At 36.4% G+C, this 23,755-nt stretch overlaps 1 protein-coding gene across 2 annotated transcripts in view; it reads right to left on the bottom strand.

Annotated features, from left to right (window-relative positions):
• Positions 1-21,910, bottom strand: part of LOC117403409 (sphingosine-1-phosphate transporter MFSD2B-like) — a 32,824-nt gene extending 10,914 nt beyond the window's left edge. For both annotated transcript variants that reach the window (XM_034005532.3, XM_059023757.1), the window contains exons 1-8: positions 21,824-21,910; positions 13,993-14,118; positions 12,489-12,613; positions 9,455-9,578; positions 6,299-6,377; positions 5,178-5,371; positions 2,620-2,710; positions 735-856 (exon numbers count right to left, since the gene is read on the bottom strand). In XM_034005532.3, the coding sequence (XP_033861423.2) occupies positions 735-856; positions 2,620-2,710; positions 5,178-5,371; positions 6,299-6,377; positions 9,455-9,578; positions 12,489-12,613; positions 13,993-14,118; positions 21,824-21,910 (948 nt within the window). The remainder of the gene's footprint in view (positions 1-734; positions 857-2,619; positions 2,711-5,177; positions 5,372-6,298; positions 6,378-9,454; positions 9,579-12,488; positions 12,614-13,992; positions 14,119-21,823) is intronic.
• Between the last annotated feature and the right edge of the window lie 1,845 nt (positions 21,911-23,755).

Below are 23,755 nucleotides of genomic sequence, written 5' to 3'. Positions count from 1 at the left end.
CGGGACTTTAAGACTGAGGGGGGAGGTGGCCGTTGGGGCCATGTGTGCTGCGCACAAGGGGGGGCATGTGTGGCGGAGTGTCCCGCCCCTATTTATTATTATTTGTATTTTTGTTTGCGGCGCGGGTAAAAGCGCCGCGTCTTTTATTATTATTTAAAAACCCCGTGAGGATGCATGGCTGATCAGCTACTGATTACTTAAATAGCTGACAGTCATGCATCCTTACCAAACGCGTGCAGACTCTGGCCGGGGGATAATAAGATAATTACCAACTAGTTAATCCCTCGGCCAGAGTATATAAACCTGCAGCTCTCTGCACTTGATGTTGGGGTGTTGGAGTAGAGAGTACGGGGAGCGGAGAGAAGGATAATATTTAAAAAACAATTGCTAATACGTGCTGGATAATCCAGCACGGCACTTACTTGTTTGTTTATTTATTCGTTTGGCCCTCGTGCCCTTTTGTTTGTATTTTGTTTAAATCTGTTGTTTGTTTATTATTAAATACGCCGAGTGCTTTTGCACTCGGTTTCACCCGCCCATCCACTGTTTTGGAGTCAGTTACTTCCTGGTCCGTGACGTCATCCACCACACCACTGCGAGCCAGACTGTCACAGTGGGGCTCTTGAGTTAAGTAACCATCTTAGTGTGACTGTGTGTGTTTCCTACTGTATATAGACCACTGTAATAACGGTGTGTTCTGCTAGAATTTCTTCTTGGTAATACACCAGTGTTACCTGTATAGCAACTGATATGAAGAGAAATGCTGCAGTCAGTTTAATGTAAGGTCCATGCTGCATCACCAGTTTAAATCCTTTGAGAAATTGAATTGGCTTGTCTGTCTTCAATGCATAGGGATCTAGACAAAGCAGAAGAAATATAATCAATATTTAATAACAGTATTTCAATTTTCTTGTCAGAGATGTCCAAGTCTCCTTCCTGTGCTTTCTTTCAATGCAACAAATTATATTTGAAAATTCAAAAATAAATCATCTTACAGCAACAGCAATAGACATCCCATCTGCCACAGGAGGAAGATTACCATTCAGCATAAAATGTTCAGTAATAAGATTTTGTCTGATTCATCAGGAAATTAAGAAGACTTCAATTAAAGAATTAATGTATCATAAAGGTCCATAGTTTAATAGGTCCAAGTTTAATAGGGCAATGCTTGTAGGAGGGTACTGCATTTCCAGTGGACCAATATTAGTATACAGCTATGGCCAAAAGTTTTGCATCAGCCTATAGAATTAACTCATTTTGCTTCATAAAGTCGAATGAAACCTGCTGAATAATGTTAAGTTAACATATTGAATTACATACTGCTTTGTAGTTTTCCATATACTTAACGAAAAACTGTGACATTTTGAAATCTAACATGAGATACTATACTATTATTATGGCTTCCAGTAGACTTCTGCAATATCATTTTGTTTCTTTGATTACATGATGTTAAATAAAAGATCTAAATTATGTTCATATTTTTTTTTTTTTTTTTTTATAAAAGATGTCTCAATCCTGAAATTCTAGGTAATGCAAAACGTTTGGCCATATCTGTACACTACTCCCATAAAAGTAATACTTGTTCACAGGTAATGAATATGATAAAGAGAAGTTAGTCAAGCAGTAAGTGTTCATATTTTTACATTTTGAAAATGTATGTTCAAACTGTAGGACACTCTTGAAATGACTGTGTGTACTACAGGTCAAAGTGGGATTTCTGAATGCAGTATAGATTTAATATCGGTCTGTAAATATGATGTACAGTCACACAGATAAACAATATGCTGGAATGGTTATATTGATTATTATTATTTATTTCTTAGCAGACACCCTTATCCAGGGCAACTTACAATTGTTACAAGATATCACATTATTTTTACATACAATTACCCATTTATACAGTTGGGTTTTTTATTGGAGCAATCTAAATAAAGTACCTTGCTCAAGGGTACAGCAGCAGTGTCCCCCACCTGGGATTGAACCCACAACCCTCCGGTCAAGAGTCCAAAGCCCTAATCACTACTCCACACTGCTGCCACACTGATTCATAATAGTTTGAATTACACAATAGTCATAGAGAATCATTGACTTCAATTGTGCCTTAAGTTTAAAGCCAGTGTCTCAAAGTGTTAGGCCTTTATGTGGAAACCAAGAAGTCACATGACCACAATATGGTGGTCACAGGTCAAAGTGAATTTTTACAACAATGAAAATATGAAGCATCTCAAATGTTCAAATAGTTGAGTTGATATATAGCTACAGGCTATGTATTAGTTCCCCTGACAGGAATGCTGAGTTGTAGTACACAGAGTCAGAAGGTCTGGTGAAAGCATAACACTCTTGTTTTGGGTATGGTGCATTTGAGTGCTTGAAAAATGTACCAGAAAGTTGTCAGAGTAGAACTTCAGGGGTCCCAAATTAAACAACAGTGAACCTCAAACACTTGGGTTGGTTTCTCACCTCTTTTGGCCATGTCTATTACTAACTGTTAAATACCCAGTAAAATCTTGACGGAAAAAAACTTAGCAGAGACTGGGGAACTAGCCACAAAATACTGCTTGATTAGAAGGCACAGCTATTAATTACAGTATGTATGTTCAACACAGAAAGACTGCTCACCATCTTTTTCCTTTACTCCCAAGAACAGAATTACTGTGCACAGTAGGAACACCACTCCTATCACACCAGCAGCAACCATGTATACTTCTTTCTGAAAAGAAAAAAAAAGGGCTTTTGTGTGTCCAATACAAAATATGACCTGTCTATAAAAGACTAGTGAAGTACCCAGGTGTACAAATGTAGCAGAGTATAAGCTACCTCATAATCCTGAAGCAAGCAGATGTCAGTAATGCATGGGGCTGTGTGCAGATGGGAATGAATCGATTTCATATTATATGTATATCTATTGCTGTTTCTGTTTCAATCATTATTTCCCACGCAGACATGTGGGCCACTGCAGCTGTAGGTTCTTAATTGTTTTTTTTAAATACATAATTTCAAACCTTAGATGCTTTTTTTTTATAAGATGAACAATATATTACAATCAGATTTGCTTTTTTTAATATTTGACATTGAAAAAGTTGTTATTATTGTAAATATTCAAGAACTCCCCAAGACTGTAACCATTATTTTCAAGTCCTCAGCAAATTTCAAGGAAGTGAATTATGCAGACCAGTTAAAAATATTAACCTTGGACTGACAAAAATAAAAATGTGTTTACCCTCATTTTTTTCATAAACCACAGTAAAGCAGTTTGTGAAAATCTTTGCATTTTTCCAACCACGCCTGAAATGTAAGCCTGTGATTTTCTAACCATTGGTTGAGCTCCCTGCAAGCCAGCATCAACTTTGCCCTGTCTTTAAGGGGCCTCCAAGGAATGTGGCACTCAAGATGCTTGCACAAAGTAGCTTCTACTGCATTTTCACCAATGGTTAGTCGCTCTATTGAATGTTCCAAGTTGGGTTTACCGCCTTTGGAAAAGACACAGTTAGTAAATATAACAGATGGTGTTTTTTTCATTAACTTTAAACATCTTGTACCACAAAAATGAAAATGTTAGTTCCTGATATTATGTTGTTTATTCTCTTTTTTACGTGTTGATACTGTTTTTAGAGAGTACAGAAGCAAGTACTGCTCCCACTATTTTGATGAACGGACGAACCTCTGTTTCCGTTTAACATACTGGGGAAGTATCATGTCACCACAGGGTCGTGAAGAGGGTTCTACACATTCGCTGTCAGCCACCACATGCCATTGATTTTCAACGTGATTTTTGACAGGATGATTTCCAAGGTTGATTTTTATGAAACATATTTAAAAATAGCACGAGATACAGTGCTTCACCCCAAATTTTAATCACAAAATCTGATTGAATCTCATCCTTATTTTACATTTCCCAGAGATACAGAACAAGAAAATTTATGTTTAGAACCATCACCCTTGGCAACGGGTCTTTAAAGAAGGAAGTGATGTCAGTGCTTTCCTAGCGTATAATGTAAAAAAAGAAGCCACAAGTAAAGTGAGCCCCTCAACAGAGCAACAGAAATAAACATGGCAGCATGTTTGTTATTTCATTTTCATCCACCATGCTTTGGCTCTGTTTCTGTTCACAACAACAATGCTGTTATGACAAGGGTATTTTTATTTTTATTTCGAGCTACTGATGCAAACCTGGGTTTTCTTTCAGCCACAAACCCTTGAAAATACGTTGAAACTAGCTAAATATGTTAACAGACGAAACAACCAAGAAGCTGAGAATTTTGTAAATATTTGTGAGTGACACAGGTAAACATGTTACCGTAACAAAGCAGCTTTCCTTCATTTGAAACCTTTTCCATAAAAGAACAAGATACGGTTGCTAATCCTGCTAAGACACTACTGGGTGGAAGTGCTGGATGAATCATATTGTCAGGAGCTTGCTGGTTTGAATCCTGGACATGCTGATCTTGGCTGGGGGCCCTCAGGGAGCATGCATTGGCTTTTTCATTTCTGCATTGGGTTACTTAACCTCATTCTGCTTCAGCACTGATCAGGAGCCCCATAAATCCAGCCTGAGAATTCCAAGGCCAGACTCTTGCCCCCAGGCTTCAGCAGCTTGGTAAAATCTGTTGCTTAAATTCAGTTCCTGATCAGTAAGAAATATGCAGTGGTGGGGCGATGTACAGATTGGGCAAGATTTGTAGATTCCCTCATACATATTGCAGTGTACTGCTTTAAAAACTACTAACTATGAATTTACTGTATTTTCGTTATTCATCTTGGATAAATCATATGGCCTCAGTATTAACTTCTAGTACTGCCTGTAAAGGGTCTGTAGATGCATGTATTCCTGTTCAAGCCAATACAATACCCCATCTTAACATTTAACAGGATGTTTATCCTACAGTGGCTACTCTTTAACCTGACTGGGTTTTAGAATCAACTGTCTAACAGCAGTCTAATGCAATCATTGGTATTAATGTTAAATTGGCTGTTATGTAACCCATGCCCAGTAAATGGATTTGGTGTACATGCAGTACTTATGGTTGTTTCTGGGTGGAACTCTCTGCACTTCTGTTTGATCTTTTGGTTTAGTGGTTCCAGTGAAAGTGGAGCCAGGAAGTCATGGGATTGACTCTAAACTACCCAGATTAAATGTGGGGAGCTTGGCACATCTGTAATCAAGGTATAGTACTTACTGCATGGGAGAGGAATTCTTGAGTTAAGGCAGGGCTGATGGGGCTGTACACGTTGTGTGATTCTTCACTGACGTTTCCAGGTGCTTCTGTAGACACGTTGTAGAGGCGACAGTGTTTTGAGGCATGAGCGCTGGCTACTATCTGCCCCTGGATCGCAGCTCCAATCAGAGTGCCAAACACCTCCATGGTCATTCCTATATGGAAAAGCAAAATGACACGGCAAGGACCGATCCTTATAAAAGTTTACCATAGTAAAAACATAGCAATGTGTAATAAAGCATAGTGAAGCATAGATATGGCATATTTAAAAAATAATAATAATAAAATTCCATGACAAACCACAGTACACTATGGTAAATGCATGGTATACAAATATGAAAAGCATGGGAGAATTACAGTGCAAATTTTACTAAGTTTTTTACTAGTATATATTTTCAATCCATATCTTCCTTTTGGCCTATTTAAGGGATGACTGTAATCTATAAATTTCAGTTCTCTCTCCCCCCCTCTCTATCTCTTATGTTTTTACAAATAGTCTTTTTAGTTTTCCCAAACCTCAAATGGGTTCCTGATAATATTAGAGATAAGCTCAATTTTCAAAAAAGTGCCTCTGTTAATTGTAAATCCCATTTATTTTGGCAAACTCAACTCAAATGTGGCATTATGAAAAAATATTTTTCAAAAGACTAGGAGAGCACAGCTCCTGTTATGTTGAGAAGTTGGCTACATATGACTTTATGTGTAGTCATGTGTGTTCATGACCCCAGGTAGGAAAAGTCATAAAATGTGTCAGAATGAAAAATAATATAATTGTAACAATAATACTTCACGTAAGTGGAAATCTCTGTGGGGTCAAATAGACCTGAAACATAATAAGAAGGGTACCTGTTGGACACCATTAAAAAAACAACAATAATGCAACAGTCTCTGATTTGAACAGGAAAATATATGAGTTAATATAAAAGCAGTCAAAAACCAAGATGACTGACTTCCACTACTCCACCTGAACTCTTGGCTGAAATGTTTGATGAATAAACCAAAGGACAATAGAGTTTATTGTGGTTTGGTAAAGATTGTAAGCAAATATTGTCAATAGACGAGAGTGGAAAGGGTAAACTTACTGTAGGCAGTAGCTGAGTCCCTCTCCTTCTGATCTGTACTGAGGAACATGGTGAGGGCAGAGTAAGGCACGTGAAAACCCTAATGGAAATCAGCAGATGAAATGAAGTGATGTCAGAGGACAATACCATCTATAAAATATACTATTCTAATATGCAAGGTTCAATTCTAGATCAGATCACAACAGTGGAGATTAAAACATGCAGGCTGGAGAGTAAAATGGTGGATACAACGAGCATCTCATTAGGTAATGCATGCTCATTTTAAATTCACCCAAAAAAGAAAAGAGAGCACATAACTCCAGTACTGGCTGCCCGTCATTGGCTTCCAATACGTTTTAGAATTGAGTTTAAGATTCTGCTGCTGACTTATAAGGCGCTCCATGGTCTGGCTCCTGAGTATTTAAAAGAGCTCCTGTCCCCATATGCACCTATCCGTGCTCTAAGGTCAGCCAATTCTGGACTTTTGGACTTGCTATTCCAAAGACAAAGAGAAAGGGTGAAAGAGCTTTCAGTTGTAACGCACCAAAACTCTGCAATAGATTGCCATCTGACATCAGAGAAGCAGAGTCACTTAATGTTTTTAAGTCAAGGTTAAAAACTCATTTTTTAGATTAGCTTTTGAATCCTGATTTTATGTATCAATCTATTAATATTGTCATTTTACTCCTTTTTGTTAATTTTATTGTATGTTTTTCTTTCACTGTATTTTTGTTGCTTTTAATTATTGAATCGTTCCTTAATAACTGTTGTTTTACTCTCAATCTTACAATTTTCTCTGTACTCTGTGTTTAATTTTACTCTATTCTTGTTGATTTTATTGCATTGTAAAGCACTTTGGGGCACGTTGTGTGAAAGACACTATATAAATAAATAAACTTTAAAACTGATGGGGGCTACGACAAGAGAGTATGTGTATATACAGTTATACAGTATATACAGGACTACTGTAGTACTGTTTTTTTGTATGTACAGTACTACTGTACATACAATATACTACTGTATATACACATCTGAATCATTATATTGTATGTAGATCTGAAATACGTGCTTTAAAAAAAATACATATGGCAGCAATATTCTTGGTTCCCACCTTCTTTTTCAGCCTGGTGAAATTGTCAGCTTGAATAAGTAAAACAGTATCTCTAAAGTCTTAATCACCAAATCTAATTGTGAAACATAAAACTTACAGAACGTATCAGAGTTTTTTTTTAATGCTAAATAAAACTGCACAGCAATTACTGAAGTGGTCATTAGGCCTTCCACAGACAATGAATAACTGACATTTACACGCTCCTGAGGGTTTGGCTAGATAAGCTATCAATTAACTTAGTATGACATATCATTATCCAGCACCACAGTCCATGGCTCCTGTATGCACTCTGCAACACATGTTACACAAGATAATGAGAGAACACAAAGGATGATCCTTGGCAGACTCTTGGGGAAAGTCAATAATAAATAAATAATTAAACCCTAAATAAATAAAGAATCAAACCCTGGTATATGTGGTGGAACTAGAGATAAAGTTAAGTTAAGTTAATCAGAGAGCAATGGGTTGTGGAATACTCTCAACCCTTCATCCATTAAAAAATGTCATTAATGGTATTCAGAAAACTATTATGAAGTATTCCTGAATTACATTTAAATCCATTAAAAAAATATTGACCAGCAATATTAGCCAGCATGAAATTGCTCTGCATTAAGATCACAGCTTCACATACTGTACGACTTCTTTCCCAGCTCTGCTGCAATACATTGGCTGGTATAATAAATATTCAGACTGCAGGCTAAAAAGAAATAAAAACAAACTATTACCCTTTTTTACACATTTTCCTAAAGCCTATAATTATTTGTTTTGCACCTAATAGGCAGCGCATCCACCACCCTTACAGAAAAGTGTTTTTTTAGAAACTACCATTGGGAAACTATAACTACATCATAGCTGTACCACTAGGAGACCACAGTACTACCAGCAATGACAGTGGATGTTGTACCTGATACAGTAGAACAGTGGTACTTATACATGAATTGTGATACCATTGAAAATACTAATGTGGTACCATTCTACAAGTGGCTCATATACCACTGTAACTATCCTTGCCTTAGGGAACCATTACATTTCTCTGTCACACATAGCTTCTAAATGTGATCATTTAAATAAATTAGACATAAAATATATTTTGCTGGAATGGCTTTGTATTCACAAACATGTTCTACCTTCTACTGGTTAGCTTTTCTTTAAAACAAGATAAACCTCACCACTAAATCCTTAACAAGGCACTGGTACAGATACTGTACAACCGATAATGGTTCAGTGGTTTATTGCATTGCATTTTAAATTGTATTAGCAAGATAATACATTCTAAACCAACAGACTGACAAATACTTTATACAATTACAGAATTTAATAACAAAGGTTTGTTCACTCTTTTACAATTTTAGTGAATTTTTTGACTCAGCATATCAAAACTATAGCATATCAAAAATGTCAAAGATGTTTTTGGAACAACCTCCTGGAATGCTGTTTTGGCACTTGTGCATCCCAGGCTTGGTCAGCTCATGTGGGGTGTGGTCGCTGTGGCTGTGCTATTTAACTTTCCAGGGCAAGCGATGTAGGCCTCTGCTGATCTTCTATAATACTTAATCAGAGCACTGATGTGACGGGGAGCCCCGCCCCTATGAATATATTGTATTATTTTTATTATATTATTGTGTGGCAGGACGAGCAAGGTGGGTTTGAGTGGACCCCCCTAACTCTTTTTTCTGTAATGCCATAACACTGCATATCTCAGACCAGCCGAGTAGAGAAGGTATGACACTGCATCCCAGTCTTTGCCTTGGAACCTGCACCTGCGCACAGTTCTTTCTGGATTCTTTGTCGAAGGGGAAGATGGTTTGGATGGTGTTGTGCATGCACTTGCCATTCATTGCCCTATTTCTCGTTTGCTGTGTTTACTTTTACTGCAGGCAAAAAATACTGTAGGGCATGACGATAAGAAATCACCCCCACTCCAGTGTAGTAAGAACCTCCTTCAAGAAGCTGGAGACCCTCATGCATTGTGTAATTGCCCCTCACTAATTCACCACCCCCAATATTTCAGGGGGCCTCTGTAGATCTGTTATCAAGTGAAAGTAAAATGTAAGTAAAGTACTTACTGTTATCATGGTTTGGTAAAGACAATAGAACCCCAGGTACCACATGAACTTCCCTGAATGGAACGGAGGAACATACCACAGATAGAAATAGGAGACCACCACGAAAGGAGTGCAGCCCACCATCCTGTGAAGATACAGTTAATATAAAAAACGATGCAATAGTAACCGTTTATGCTGGTTGTACAGATTGATAATGTTTTTCTTTTTCTTTTTTTTGGTAATACTAAAAAGGACATATTTTGAATGTCAATCAGTATTTATATCATGGTTTACATCCTTAACTACTGTATAAAATGTAACAATTCCAGGGCACATACCTTATAAATGTTTACCACAACATTTGTTCACTGTATTTTTAGCATTTTTATCATGTTTTTCCTATGGTTACACTATGCATTTACCATAGGTTACCCTGGTTTGCCATGTTTATTAATTTGCTTCACCATACCTTGCTATTCTTCGCAATGCTTACCAACTCTTTACCATGCTTTCGTTATTCTTTATTACACTGTGCTGTGCTTTTACTATTAAAATTTGTTATATTCACTATACAAGAATAATAAAATAGCTCTCTTTATCTTGGATTTGTTAGTTCTGTTGCATGTACCAACTTCAATTTGTTTTAAAACAGAAAACAGGAGATGGTGCCTGACATTCTGCTTCCATTAAAAAAATTTTTTTTTTAGCCATTTAGTTTTTAGTTTATTCATATGCAGTCATTGTATTAAACCTTATAACCGCATTTTCCTTAAAAACAAGATCAAAGAATGTAAACATAAACCTGGCCTTGCTAGAATGTTCCAGACCTGATCATTTTACACTGTTTCCGTATATATATATATATATATATATATTTCACTCATTGCCTCTTTCCCACATTCTTTAGAAAAGGTGCCCTCGCCCTTCCTCAGTGGAACCTGCATTTTATGCACATGTTGTTTTCATTTTCCAAACATGGGTGTCAGACATTTATTTTAATAAAAGTGTGTCTGATTGGTGGAAATTGTAACTTGAATGCCCTCCCTAAAAGTAAAATTTCTTAACGTTATATCTTCCCTCCAATTTTGCGTCACCCTAATTTTTAGGACTTTTTTTTTTAGATTTCAGTGGAAGCTGCACAGTTTGCTACAGTTCACACACATACTGTGTACAAATCCTTCAGAACATTCACTTCATGTTGACAAAGAAATGTGCTTTGGAATTTGTTTGGAACAACAAAAAAGGTAGTTCAGCCCAGTAGCTGTCGGTTGTGAAAGGATAAACACTGGGAATAGCTAAGAAGCTGAAATAAAGCAATGTCTACACTACTTGCCATGACCTTTTGACCTTGTCCTTCTGTTATTTTTAACTGAATACGGCCAGTGAAAGCAGCCAATTCTGGCACTGTCTATTTTTTCCTATTACATGGTCTGAACCCAGTCACATAGACCACTGTTTTACAAATCAATTGTTTTGTTTTGTAAAACAAACAAAAGATTATATCACTCGTGCTGTTGTATAGTTAGTTGCATCATGCACTGAAAGCAAATAATTGAACGGCTACCCTATACTGGAATATCCTGTAAGGTGATTTCAGGAACTGTGTTTGAAATCCTCTTTGAAAACACAAATTTCTCTTTGGGGGAAAAAAAAAACAAAGCTTATAAACCAATTGACCCGCTCAAGTCTGTTTCTGGAATTTAATTAGGACTTTCACAATTATTCATTTATAAAATCCAGTTCCAAGCTGATTATGTAAGCTGTGTAGGGTGACCAGAGGTTCTGGGTTGAGAGGGACTGTCCCCTGTCCTGGTGTCCCAGCAATTTTCAACCAAAACCTAAAAAAATTCCTGATTTGCAACGGTGCCAGACAGCACTACTTATGTTAAACAATCGTTATTAAATCATATTAAAATATAGTTCCACAATAATATTTTTCATATAGGTTACTATATTAAATTTAAGGTATGCAAAATGCTATAAATAAAGGGTAAAAACATATGGTTATAACATGTAGTTAAACATGGTCACGAATTGGAAAGGGAAGTTGCAGTCGTTGTGCAGCAGTCAGAGGTTGTTGTTTTATGTTAGTTTAATGTGAAAACAGTAATAGTGATAAAAGCACTCTATTCAAGTAACAAGCACACTTAAAAAAAGAGACTTGGGAATCTGAGGACCTGGTTACATCCACGTCATTGACTGGCAATTGCTAGCATGCACATGACCGTGTTGTATATTGAAATTGTTGTTACATTTCACTTTGCAAATATTTTGAGTGCCATTCTAGTATTGCACTTTATTAAGTACAAGTAGCACAAATTTTTAAAAAAATTCTTATTACTATTATATGTTTTAATTTATTCATTTATTAATTAATTTATTTTAGTTGGAATTATGCTCTTTTAGGGCTTTTCTACACATAAGTCCTAAAAACAGATATTTAATACCATAACATGTTTGTAATTTAAGCCAGTTACTGATGCACAGATAAACAATCAGCACACTTGAAGCCCCTGTTTTACTAATGCGCAGGACCCAAGATAACTTGACTGTTTGCAGGTCACTCAAAATAACCTGACTCACTTCATGCAGATGGCAGGATTGCATGCTGTCTATGGCCATGTTTTCACATGTCAATTACAAACTTTCTACAGTATGACTCCTTGTAGATTCTAGGAGCCAAATAGAAGACAGGATTGCAATCATGTAAAGTGGAATAAAGCTAATCTTCATAGTATTCATTTCCAATTTCATATTTTACATTAACATTGATTTTCGAATACAGTATTTTGATACAGTGGTGTACAATATATCAATAAACCAAACTTGATGACTTGATTACAATTTAAAAAAGAACGTGAGAATTTTTGTGTAGTAAAAAATACAAGTTATTTTCACTTTACCAGGCTATTTAGTATTTTAAAGACATATATTGGAGATTTTGTCCCTGGAGAACTATTAAATAATTAATAATCAAAAACATTAAAATGAATAGGTACACCGTATCTTCAAATAAAATTAAAAAATAAAAAATAAATTAAAAAAATGTACTCACCAGGGCATAAGTCTCCCTATCTTGGTCCATTTACTTTTACTGATAAAAAAGCCTACGACAGGATCAGTTACCGCCCCCCATGCCTTTCCAATAAACAGCACCAAGGAAGCTTGGAATGGGCTAATCTGAGGGGAACACAAGGCACCAAAAGAAAAGGAAATCATTTCTCCACAACGTTTCTCCAAGATTTATTCATTAATTAATTTATTTATTTTCTTGAGACAAATATAGACCCCATTGCAATACAGTAATTAATCACAACCTAAGTGCTTTGGTTTTTACGGTACCATCTCTGGGTATTGAATGGTTTCACTGCCAGTCAGGCATGGATTCATACCTAGAACATCATTTGCACAAGACAGTGGGGTCTTGTTCCAGGTTTTAGTGGTGAGCCACAGTTATGACATCCTGATGGCTGCTTGCTGTTCGGAAGCTGGCAAAGTGTGCTTGGACCGTAACTGTAGGGATTCTCAGTTACTTCTGCCCCCCTCATCACACAGGAGTCGCACGGTAAGGCACCAAGGAATGTACAGATATACTATCAGAATACTCAATGCATGTTTCACAGTACAGTTTGAAAAGTGGACTGCGAAATTACTTTGGGAGCAATCCCTCAGTCAGAGCATTTGTGATTTGCAGCAATAGGTACAGCAACAGTAAGCAGTTACAATGTTACCTATGACCCAATGTTATCTAAATGAGGTACAGTCCTCCCTCATCATACCACCAATAACGGGACAGATCCAAGCTGCAAGGGTGATAGTATAAAGAGGAGCATTTAAAATTCAATAAACCACGATAGCAATCAGTATGTTACATTTATCAGTACACCAACTTGTCCTATATTGTAGTAATGTCAATGTCACAGATTAGCAACTCTTGTCTGCTTAATCGTCTATGAGAATTTTGCTGGGGTGAGGCAGACTGCGATGCATTTCTGTAGTCACGTGGCTGCTGTAGGTGCATTGGTAGATGATGGACAGCGAGGGAGGCAGTTCAGGAATATTTGGAAGAGGGAGTGTATAACAAGGGAGGTCTGCAACAGACAATTCATCTAATCAGCAATAACTAACAGCAATAAAGAAGGGTCCTTTGTGACAAATACTCTAACAGTACCTATGAGCACTGTGTTTAGCTTCTCTTTGTATTAATTAAATCCACACCAGTGTCTAGAGAACAGCTTAATTTGATACTATCACAGTATGTAACAGTACTATCTCTAGTATCTATAACTAGTGAGGTTTAGTGACAGTACTATAACTAGTATCTATAACTAGTGAGGTTTATTCTCAGCTATGAAAACAGATCAGCCTTGCAGAACTTAAACACACTTGTTGGGGTTCTTCCATTTGGGGTAATTTATTCACATCACCAAATACAATAAAATAGAAAGAGGTTTGGAAAGACCAGGTTTACCAGTTTGGAGTGTAGAAACATCAACAAAGCTGAACCCTCCCACTCCTTACAGTACTGTAAGTGAGAAGTATGAGTTGATTTTACTTACTCGTGCAACGTCAAGCAAATAGATCTGCAGGAAAAAGCCAGTGGCACTTCCGGTCACCTGGTTTGGAGCTCCTCCAATTGCAAAACATAACTTGTTACATACAGAAAGTCTACTGTCTTGATGAATCTGAAAAAAAGAGCAAAAATAAAAAATATACAGCAGCATAAAACGGTAGTCATTAATCTCCCAGGCTTAGTTTTAAATACACATAGTGCGCAAAATTTGCTTAGTGACCAGAGGTTGCTAAAAAAATTAAATGTATCTGTTTTTCAAAGATGAAAGCAAGCTCTGACTGGGCCTTGTTAACAAATATTTCTATTTGAGTTATGAACTTACAGTACATCCCAAGACAGCAACTCATTTAGGGCTGAAAGACCAAATTGAATGAAATTATTATTATTATTATTATTTGTTTATTTAGCAGACGTCTTTATCCAAGGCGACTTACGGAGACTAGGGTGTGTGAACAATGCATCAGCTGCAGAGTCACTTACAATTACATCTCACCCAAAAGACGGAGCACAAGGAGGTTAAGTGACTTGCTCAGGGTCACACAATGAGTCAGTGGCTGAACCGGGGACCGATTTGAACCGGAGACCTCCTGGTTACAAGCCCTTTTCTTTAACCACTGAAATATACTAGCAGCATGGTAGTCATGTTCAACAGTACATCACAGTCCTTTCAAATACCCTGTTGTATCTGTTCCATTGGGCAGACATCTAGAAACCTCTCACTCTGCCAATGGTTTTGCTGGTTTTCATTTATAAAAGGAAACCCCTAAAACAACCACATGGCAAACCAGATACTCCTTCAAAGGCACTGTAATTATCTTGAAGGCTTTTTTACTCATGAAAACATCATGGTTTCCATAATTGTAATTAGTCTAGGTTCTTTGGCAATTATTAAACAGTAGACAGTGGTTACAGACTGGGTCAAGAGAGTACACACAAATCAACAGTGTAGAACAGTACAGCAAACTAATCTCTGTACTATGGCTACATGGGAAAAAAGACAACAATGTCATGAATTACACATATAAATAATAATCATTCTGCAGTCACATGTCATACATTGTGTCCAAAAAGTGAAAGTGGTATTTAGACAGAATTTAGGTCCTTTATATTCATTCAAATGTAAATCGTATCAAATATGGTTTGTTTTTAAATGTCTCTAAAAAGGTTTAGTGTTTGCTACGATATGTCAGATAATTTGCCATTTTTATGTGAGCAGTTTGTATTTTTTTATTTAACTTTTGAAAGTCTATGACTTCTGTCACCTTAATAAGTTACAAAGTACAGAATTTGATTCTAATTATGGTAGGTAATTAATAATTAATGCACTAATTAATGAGTTTATTGATTTGACTGATTAGTTAATGATATTATCTCACCTCTCAATAATAACTCAGATGCTTAGCTCCCAACCATAGTTTAAAGTACGATATACTGTACTGGTCAGAACAAATACACAATGATGGCTATTGTTCAGTTTATTGTCCTTTGCATGACTTCAGTAACCCCATATGCAGTACATATATTTAAGGTCAATAGTCTTTGCATTTACCTGTGATTTAAGACCTAATCCGCATGACTATTAAATGCTATATGACCAGACTGACAGACTGCAGTACTATGTGTATTTACATGTTATTTAATCTGATTAAACACAGATGAGCCTTGTAGTGCTAGGAGATTTGGGTAAATAATTATCTGTGTGTGTGTGGCTAAAAGTTTAGCATCACCTAGAATTTTAGGATTGAGACATCATTTAATGTAGATCTTATATTTCACATCATAAACTACAAAATGATATCACAAAAGTCTACTTGAAGCCATAATAGTAATACAGTATTTCATGTTAGATTACAAAATGTTTCAATTTTTGTCAGTTTTTTATTAAGTATATGGAAAAATACAAAGCGATATGTAATTCAATATGTTAACGTAACATTATTCAGCAGGTTTCATTCAACTTTATGAAGCAAAATTATATCTATAGGGTGATGCAAAACTGTTGGCCATAGCTGTATATACACAACATTTCAGTCCAGTAGTCTCCACTAACAAACAAAAAGTGTGGCTGTAAAATTTGCATATTTTTGCCTTCTCAGACAGATGTGTTAAAATATGATGCATCTTTCAACTACTGGTATATAAGACATAGCTAACTAGATGTCTTTTAATAATAGGCATGAAGCTATGAACAGCACCAGTCTCAATTTTAAACCACAGTTGTAATTACACTGCCTACTAACATTTGGTTAAGCCACCCTAAACAATGTTTACTGCATTCTAAACTCAGACACAGAGGCTTTGTACTTTGTGCCAAAACTAAAGAGAAACTTCATTGAATCTGCAGTGCCACGGAACTTACAGAAAGCGCTGTACACTTTTTCACTATAGGAATATCAGACTGACTCAAATGGCTAACATTCCCACTACCTTCCACACTGCAGACTGTAAGGCTTTTCAAACTCTTGCCTATATATTGCCCTGGCCTTGTAGGGAGTAACCAGTTTTTCATGACTCATAGAGTGCAGCTTGATTATATTTATTTCACATAAGTTGTTTCTACTTAATAGCTGTTTTGCACCTATGTACAAACCATAATTAAACCAATAAAAACTGGTTCTAAAACCACTTTTGTTAAAAGTGACACGCTATAACTTTAGGTAAAGTGTCACAAAACACCTAATAACGCATTACATAAATGGAACAGTACGTTTTTCCAGTTAAATTGCACACACGTTCTTATTGTTTCATCAGCCATTTGTTCCTTTCCATTGTGAAACCCCTTGCTTATATGTCCTTGTGACGGAAATATAATGAGTTCTGGTTGTAAACCTCTCGACCTGTGAGGGCACTAAGTAGCGAAAGGGAAAGGATTTGGACAGGTTGGCCTGAAAGTTCATTCCCTGGGTCGGGAGGTCAGTCAGCCTGGAAAAAGACAAGACTCTGTTGCAGGAACGTATTGACCTGGAAGGTAAACGAGGTAGCAGCTGCAGCCAATAGAGTCAGCTGCAATCGTTTACCAAGGGGTCATTCATAATCGCATAAAAGGGGCCGGAGAATTGTAAATCTTTTCCTTCGCTTGGGTTTCAGAGATACGAGGAGACTGGAAGGACCGGGAGATATCCCCAAAATAAAAATAAAAAGTTTGTTAGTGTTTTGTTGGTATTTTCTGTTTAGTAACTGTCTGTGTTTTTTTTTTGTTAAATAGCACTAGACGGCTAAACACAAATCTGGAGCTGTCGCCAGGTGCCAGCACAAAGCCGGATCACCACAGCACTTGTTTTTCACCAATAGCACGTATTATATTGTACTTCACCACAAGCACTGAGAGCACTCACTTTGGACCTGTGATCGTGTGTGTCTAATTGTGTGTGTTTTGTACCGTGTTTATTGTTTGCAGGACTGCAATCCTTTTTCATTACTGTGCAATGCACATTGCTGTGTATTGCCAGCTCATTATCGTTTTCTGACTGGTCATCAGACAATTGGATTTCTAATCATTAAAACCCTCTGTAACAGGGCGAGGTGCCCTGTAAAATGTATTTATTTTTAGAACAGGGTTTCCCCCTCCGCCCCTGTGCAGATTATTGTTTTGTGTTTGTTTATTATGATTTATTATATTTATGACGACGAGGTGCCGTGTGTTCTGTCATTATTTCTGTATTTAGTTATTGTAAATATGACGGCGAAACGCAGCAGGTTTTGTTATTGTTTTGTTTATGTATTTAGGACGGCGTAGCCGATTGTTTTGTTTAGTAGCGTGGATGGGTAGTTCCATCCACAGTAATTTAATAAACTCGTGCTGATTGTGGCCGAGGGGTAGTAGACTAATTATTAGCCAGTTAAACCCCTCGGCCACGCTATAAAAGCCTGCAGCTCTCTGCATTCGGGGTGGATGTGTATGAGAAGCAAGAGTGGAGAGAGAGAAAGCGAAACTAAAAAGACATGGGAACAGTGAAGGCAATCTGCCCAGCCTGACCTGTGTAGTTTTATTTATTTTGTGTTAGTTACTTGTTTTTGTTTAACTGTTTTATTTCACTCTGTAAGGAAGTTTCTTTTTGTTAAAACCTTTTATTTTATTTTTGCTTAATAAAAACGGCGCCGCCGTGTCTTTCATTTACTTTGATCTGCAGTATTTGGTGTCAGTTTTTAGTTCCTGCTTCTGCTGTGACGTCACCGTTCAGCCACCCTGCCACACCCTCATTTCACCCTGTGACAGGGTGGCTGGGGGTGACGTCAGGTCAGATGCAGGAAGGGAAAAATACTGACACCAAGTGCTGCAGTTTCAAAATAAACGATGCGGTGGCACCGTTTTTATTAAGCAAAAATAAATTAAATAGTTAAACAAAAAAAACAGACTTACAGAGCACAGAAAACAAAAGGTTGAACAAAAATAATCACAGACACCAAACAAACCAATCAGGATGGGCAATCGCGTTCACTGAACCGACGGTAAGTTTAGTTTCGTTTTAGTTTTAGTTTTTGCTCTTTGATTCTCCACTCGCTCTCTCGTTCCTCCTCTGAACTCCCACCCCGAACATGGAGAGCTGCAGGCTTTTTATATCATGGTTTAAATATATTGTACAGTTGCAGAGCTGCATAATTTTACAATGCATAGTATTTTAGAAAAATCAACCCCAGAAACGGCAAATTTAAAATAATAATAAATAATTAAAAAATACTCTTTCCAAGTTTTATAAAAAATAACTTACGGTATATTGTAGCTTCATAATACCTCAAGGATTTCAAATCTGAAATCAGAATTGAAATATCTTCTACAGTTCCAGAGCTAGACAAGGTTTTACAATGCATAGCATTTTAGAAAAATCGACCTCCAAAATGGCAAATGCAGACCAGGCCTAAGACTTTACAAAAACTGATATTGGAAACATTACCCTGTTTGAAATACACTTATATTTATTTAAGTATAAAAAATAAAGAAACAACACACAAGATATTAAGTAAAAAACTGTTTTTTTTTTAATTTAAAAAAGAAGCAAATTACAAATATTGGTAAAATAAACAGTTTTAGACAAAACTTTTATATGAATATTTTTTATTTTCAAAACTAGAATAAATAAAATCAGACTGAAAACCTTTTATTGCAAAACAGATTTTATAACAACAAATAACGTTTTATACATTTTATAACATTTTATACAAGATAATAATCACTAAACTATTTACAGTAAATTGTCTTTACAGAAAGATGAAACCTAGAAAACATGCAATAAAAAAACTGGAAGGCAAATTGCAAATAAGAAAACTGTAAGACATTAGGAGCATGCAGTGGATTAGAAAAAGAGGAAACAGAAGGTATAGAAGGTACAGAGGGAGGCATACAGAGGGAGGCATGCAGTGACGACGTTTCTTCATGAAAGGATACACAGGTTCAGGAGCTGTAAAAGAGAAGCTAACCACCAAAAAATAAGTCAAGTGTAAGAACTGTCCGGAGGTCAAGTACATGCAAAAAGTAGGAGGGAACAGGAACAGCTGTAAAGGAAAATTGGGGGAAAGAAAAACACAGAACAGGATAGCGATGTGTGCTGTCGTGTCGTATACTTACCCTGCAATTGAAGTGCTGGACTGGGGCTCCTCCAGATCATCCTCTTCATCTTCCTGCAGCAGCAGCTCTTCATCAATGAGGTCCTCCATGGTGTCCATGCCTTCGTGGTCCACAAAGAGGATCCCGATCTCCTCAGTCAGGGCCCTCCTCCTCTTCAGTGACTGAATCAGATGCTGGAACTGATTCTTGTCTCCATCCATATCCTGGCATACACACAAAAAATGTTAAAATAAATACCAATTAATAATAATAATAATAATAATAATAATAATAATAATAATTATTATTATTATTATTATTATTATTATTATTATTATTATTATTATTATTATTATTATTATTATATTGATTGTCTATCCATTTTCACACACAGAGAAATAAATAATTAAATAATAATAAAGTTAAACTAACGATAAAAATACACAGCTAAATAATAATATTGTCTTTTACACACATACACAAGCTAGCTAATAAATATTCAATATCTAGTTAGGCATCACATGCGGTATTTGCCCCAGTCAATCTCTGAGGAGAAACAAGTTCAAAAAAGGAAAAAAAAAATCTAAAATAACAACGTATATAACTATGACTAACTATAAGAAATAAAAAAAAAGATGCTGTTACAGTTGTTACTCGTCTCTACAGTCTTATAAAAGTTAGCCCTGCTCAGTAAGCACATATGACACAGTGTGTTTTTTTTATTTTAAATTAATATAAAGTTTAAAATAAAACTTAAAAAAATAATGGCTAATTATTTCAAGCACTTGCCGTTTATATGATGTGTTGATTCGCACTCTTGCAATTGTAGAACCGGAGATACAGGTCTTCGAATCCGCTGTACACTCAGTCGTAATGGTGGCGGCAGAGACTCGTCCTTGTAATTAAAATATTATACGTCCCACCCACCCAAGCCCTAAACCAATGGTATGATGACACAGCCCGTAGCCATGGCTACGACCCACACAAACAAAAAACAAGTTTGCTAGTTAGACGGCTGAGATATGACATGTTTTGTCATCGTAACAAAAGTTACGAAATTACAGTGCGTCGGCAGCAAAGGGTTAAATGGTAAAGAAATCATTGAAACTGTCTGTAAACATTGTGTGATTTTCCTGTTTAATGTAAGCTCTGAATCAACGCAGGGTTAGTGAACTTAAGCTGTACATAGCTGCTGTCATGCGTGGGTATAGCGCTTTGCTGCCTGTGAGAATTTAGAAAAACTCTTAAATGTAACTTCTTGTTGTCTGCGTTTCTGCTGACCATGGTAAAGTGAAGAAGAAACACAGATGTTAACTATTAATATGCTTTGTCTCACATCATGCTAGGGAAATAAGACCAAATTTGGTCAAGGAAATTATGTAATCTAGCTGTATATCTGTGCTGTAGGAAGTAATTTCTTTGCTCAGCTCAGAAACATCTACACTGATGCCAGCGCATAAAGTAACCAGCTCAGTATGCCGGCTCAGAAAAAAATGAACATCTCTGATGCCATGAAAGCTCAGCTCAGAAATTAACATTAACACTGATGCCAGCTCAGACATACCATCTCTGTACCAGGGCAGCTCATAACACCATCAACTGATGCCTGTGTGTGAGATCACTGATGTATCACATTTGATTTGCTTTGCTCCTGTTTGTATGTTGATTCCTGAATAAACTGTTTTCAACTGACTTTATCCGAAGAAGACTGATGGATTATTTTATGAAGAAAATACACCTTACAAGACCACAATTCAATTTTGTGTTTATTGAATCCAAATTCACACTGTTGCACACCTGCTTCATTTACTACATTAACACATATCCTGTGTAGTTCAAAAGTTAATAAGGTTAACAAACTTAATCAAATAAGAAGAAGAAGAAGAAGAAGAAGAAGAAGAAGAAGAAGAAGAAGAAGAGACATGACATATGAACTGAAGTTGTGCACAAGTTGTTTGTTTTTATCCACAGATTTACTTTCCAGCTCCTGATATATCTGGCCCAGTGACTAACAGCACGTGCCAGTTCACATATCTGAATCATAATTCGTCAACTTTGGCTTAAATGTTGCCTCTCACTGCATGGTGTTTATCTTTTGCTATATAAGGAATATATACTTTTGGCATCCTCAAATGGTTCAGAATAGTTTGTAATCATTCCCTGCATCTTTAAAAGTTTCTACAACACATTGAACCATAGATAGATTGATCTCACTCATCAGTTACATACATAAACTTACTGCAAGAACGAATGAAAGAAGCAAGAGGTTTCATACCTGGTGTGTGTCTTTGCTAGGCTGCAAGCCTGGGGGTTTGATCCATTTGTCAGATGAACACTCTGTGGCTCCCTTTCCTTTAGCCATCTCTCTCAATGGCTCTGCAGTCACTAGTTTATACTACAGTCAGTAAGACGCTGGGATGCTTTATTGACCACCTGCCAGAAAGGGAGGGACTGCAGTTCACAGCACACTCTCACAACTGATAAACAGCCTATAGACTTGCCCATATATATGTACTTAAAATGTCCAGGTAAGTGCACTTTAAAAATGAATACACCACTTTAAAATTGAATTCTAAAAATAATAATGATTAAAAATATATATATTTTATTTTAGGGCTTTACTGTAGGTTTTGTTGTGGTAAAAAAAACAAACACACAATGGGTTTGCAAGTTTGCAATACCTTTTTAATATGAGTGAACAGGAGGTGGGTTTGCAAGTTTGCAAATTTAATATGAGTGAACAGGAGGTGGCAAGGCATAATGAAAAGGGAGGGGAACCTAAGGCCTAGATTAGTTTTGAGACTTCAAATTTAACCTGGAAAGCAAGTTGCACTTTGTCATACACCTTTTATCCTCTTAAGGACCTTTGTAATAGAATACAAATTGGCAATCTACTGACCATAATGAAGCTTGTTTTCATATGAGCAAGCTCCCCTAGCATTATATTTCTTATAATACTAAAAAAATGAAGGAGTGGCTTCAGCATACAGCTGAGTCTGGGGTTATGATGAACTGGGAAATCACACTAAACTTGTCCTACTCGCAGCTGTAAGGGTTAACATGATGCTTTGAAACTGTAGCACGGAAATATGGAAAACATTAGTCATCAGTCATACTTGAGAATCTATTTTAATGATTTTAAGACTACGATTACAGACTCTTTTTTACAGTCAAAACATCCATTCAAGGTTAGCAATAGCATTTTAAAAGGTGTGTTTGGCATGAACACTGTTTAACAGAAAAAGGGAAAAAAATGAATTTTATTGCATTTTTTCTGAATAAAGAAAAAAGTGAAGAAAAAACCCTTATATAATCAGTAAGGTGCTGATTATGTTTGAACCACACGTTGTATTGTGTTGTTTGCCCAGGACCCCCTTATAACTGAGGCCTTGGTCTCAATGAGTAAAATTCCTGGCTAAATAAATAAATAAACGGCTACATGGATGTATTTTATTGCAGTGCTTATATTACCATATTAGTTGAGCATAAATAGATACTTTTCTGTTTGGAACTGCATTATTATTACTGTTTTTTTCTGTGATATTTATTATCCCCTTCATATGTATCATGCTCATCTATTTTCATGACATTTTCATTGCACAGCGTGATATAAGCGTAACATTGCATTAGCATGTAAATCCTGCCATTGAAACTGTGTTTTAGTGTCTGTGTAATAAAACATATATTTAGTATATTTGTATTCATTATTTTACACTCATTTTGTTGTGCTGAATTTCTGATTATTTCAGTTTACTTTCTAATTGAGACAGCACTTCCATTTGAAACAAGGATCTAAACACCACACTAGAATCAAAATCTGATTTGTGCTGTATTTTATTTTATGGTGCTGGACACAAGCTAGTCATTCCCAAGTGAGCTTCAGAACCACTCTGTAAGAATGAGCACACTTACATGAAGACAATGACAAACGCAAGCATTTTGTTTGCCCAAGCACTATTTTAAAGGTATGTTTTATCATTGGTTTATGAACACCATAAAAAACAAGTTTTATATTATACTATCTGTACTTGTGTCTTGCCAATATAAATAATTTACAGTTGGAAATAGTCCTGCTTTATACAGTACTTTAGTTTTCCGACAAAGCAAAAACACTTACTTCCAAGTTTATAATGCATGTTTAAAGATAAGATTGTTTCTGTTTGTAAACGTACGTATATGTGTGTGTGGGGGGGGGGGGGGTTGGGGG

The sequence above is a fragment of the Acipenser ruthenus genome, chromosome 5 (genome assembly GCF_902713425.1).
Source record: "Acipenser ruthenus chromosome 5, fAciRut3.2 maternal haplotype, whole genome shotgun sequence".
In the NCBI taxonomy this organism is placed as follows: Eukaryota; Metazoa; Chordata; class Actinopteri; order Acipenseriformes; family Acipenseridae; genus Acipenser; species Acipenser ruthenus.
This window is presented reverse-complemented; position numbering and strand designations above follow the sequence as displayed.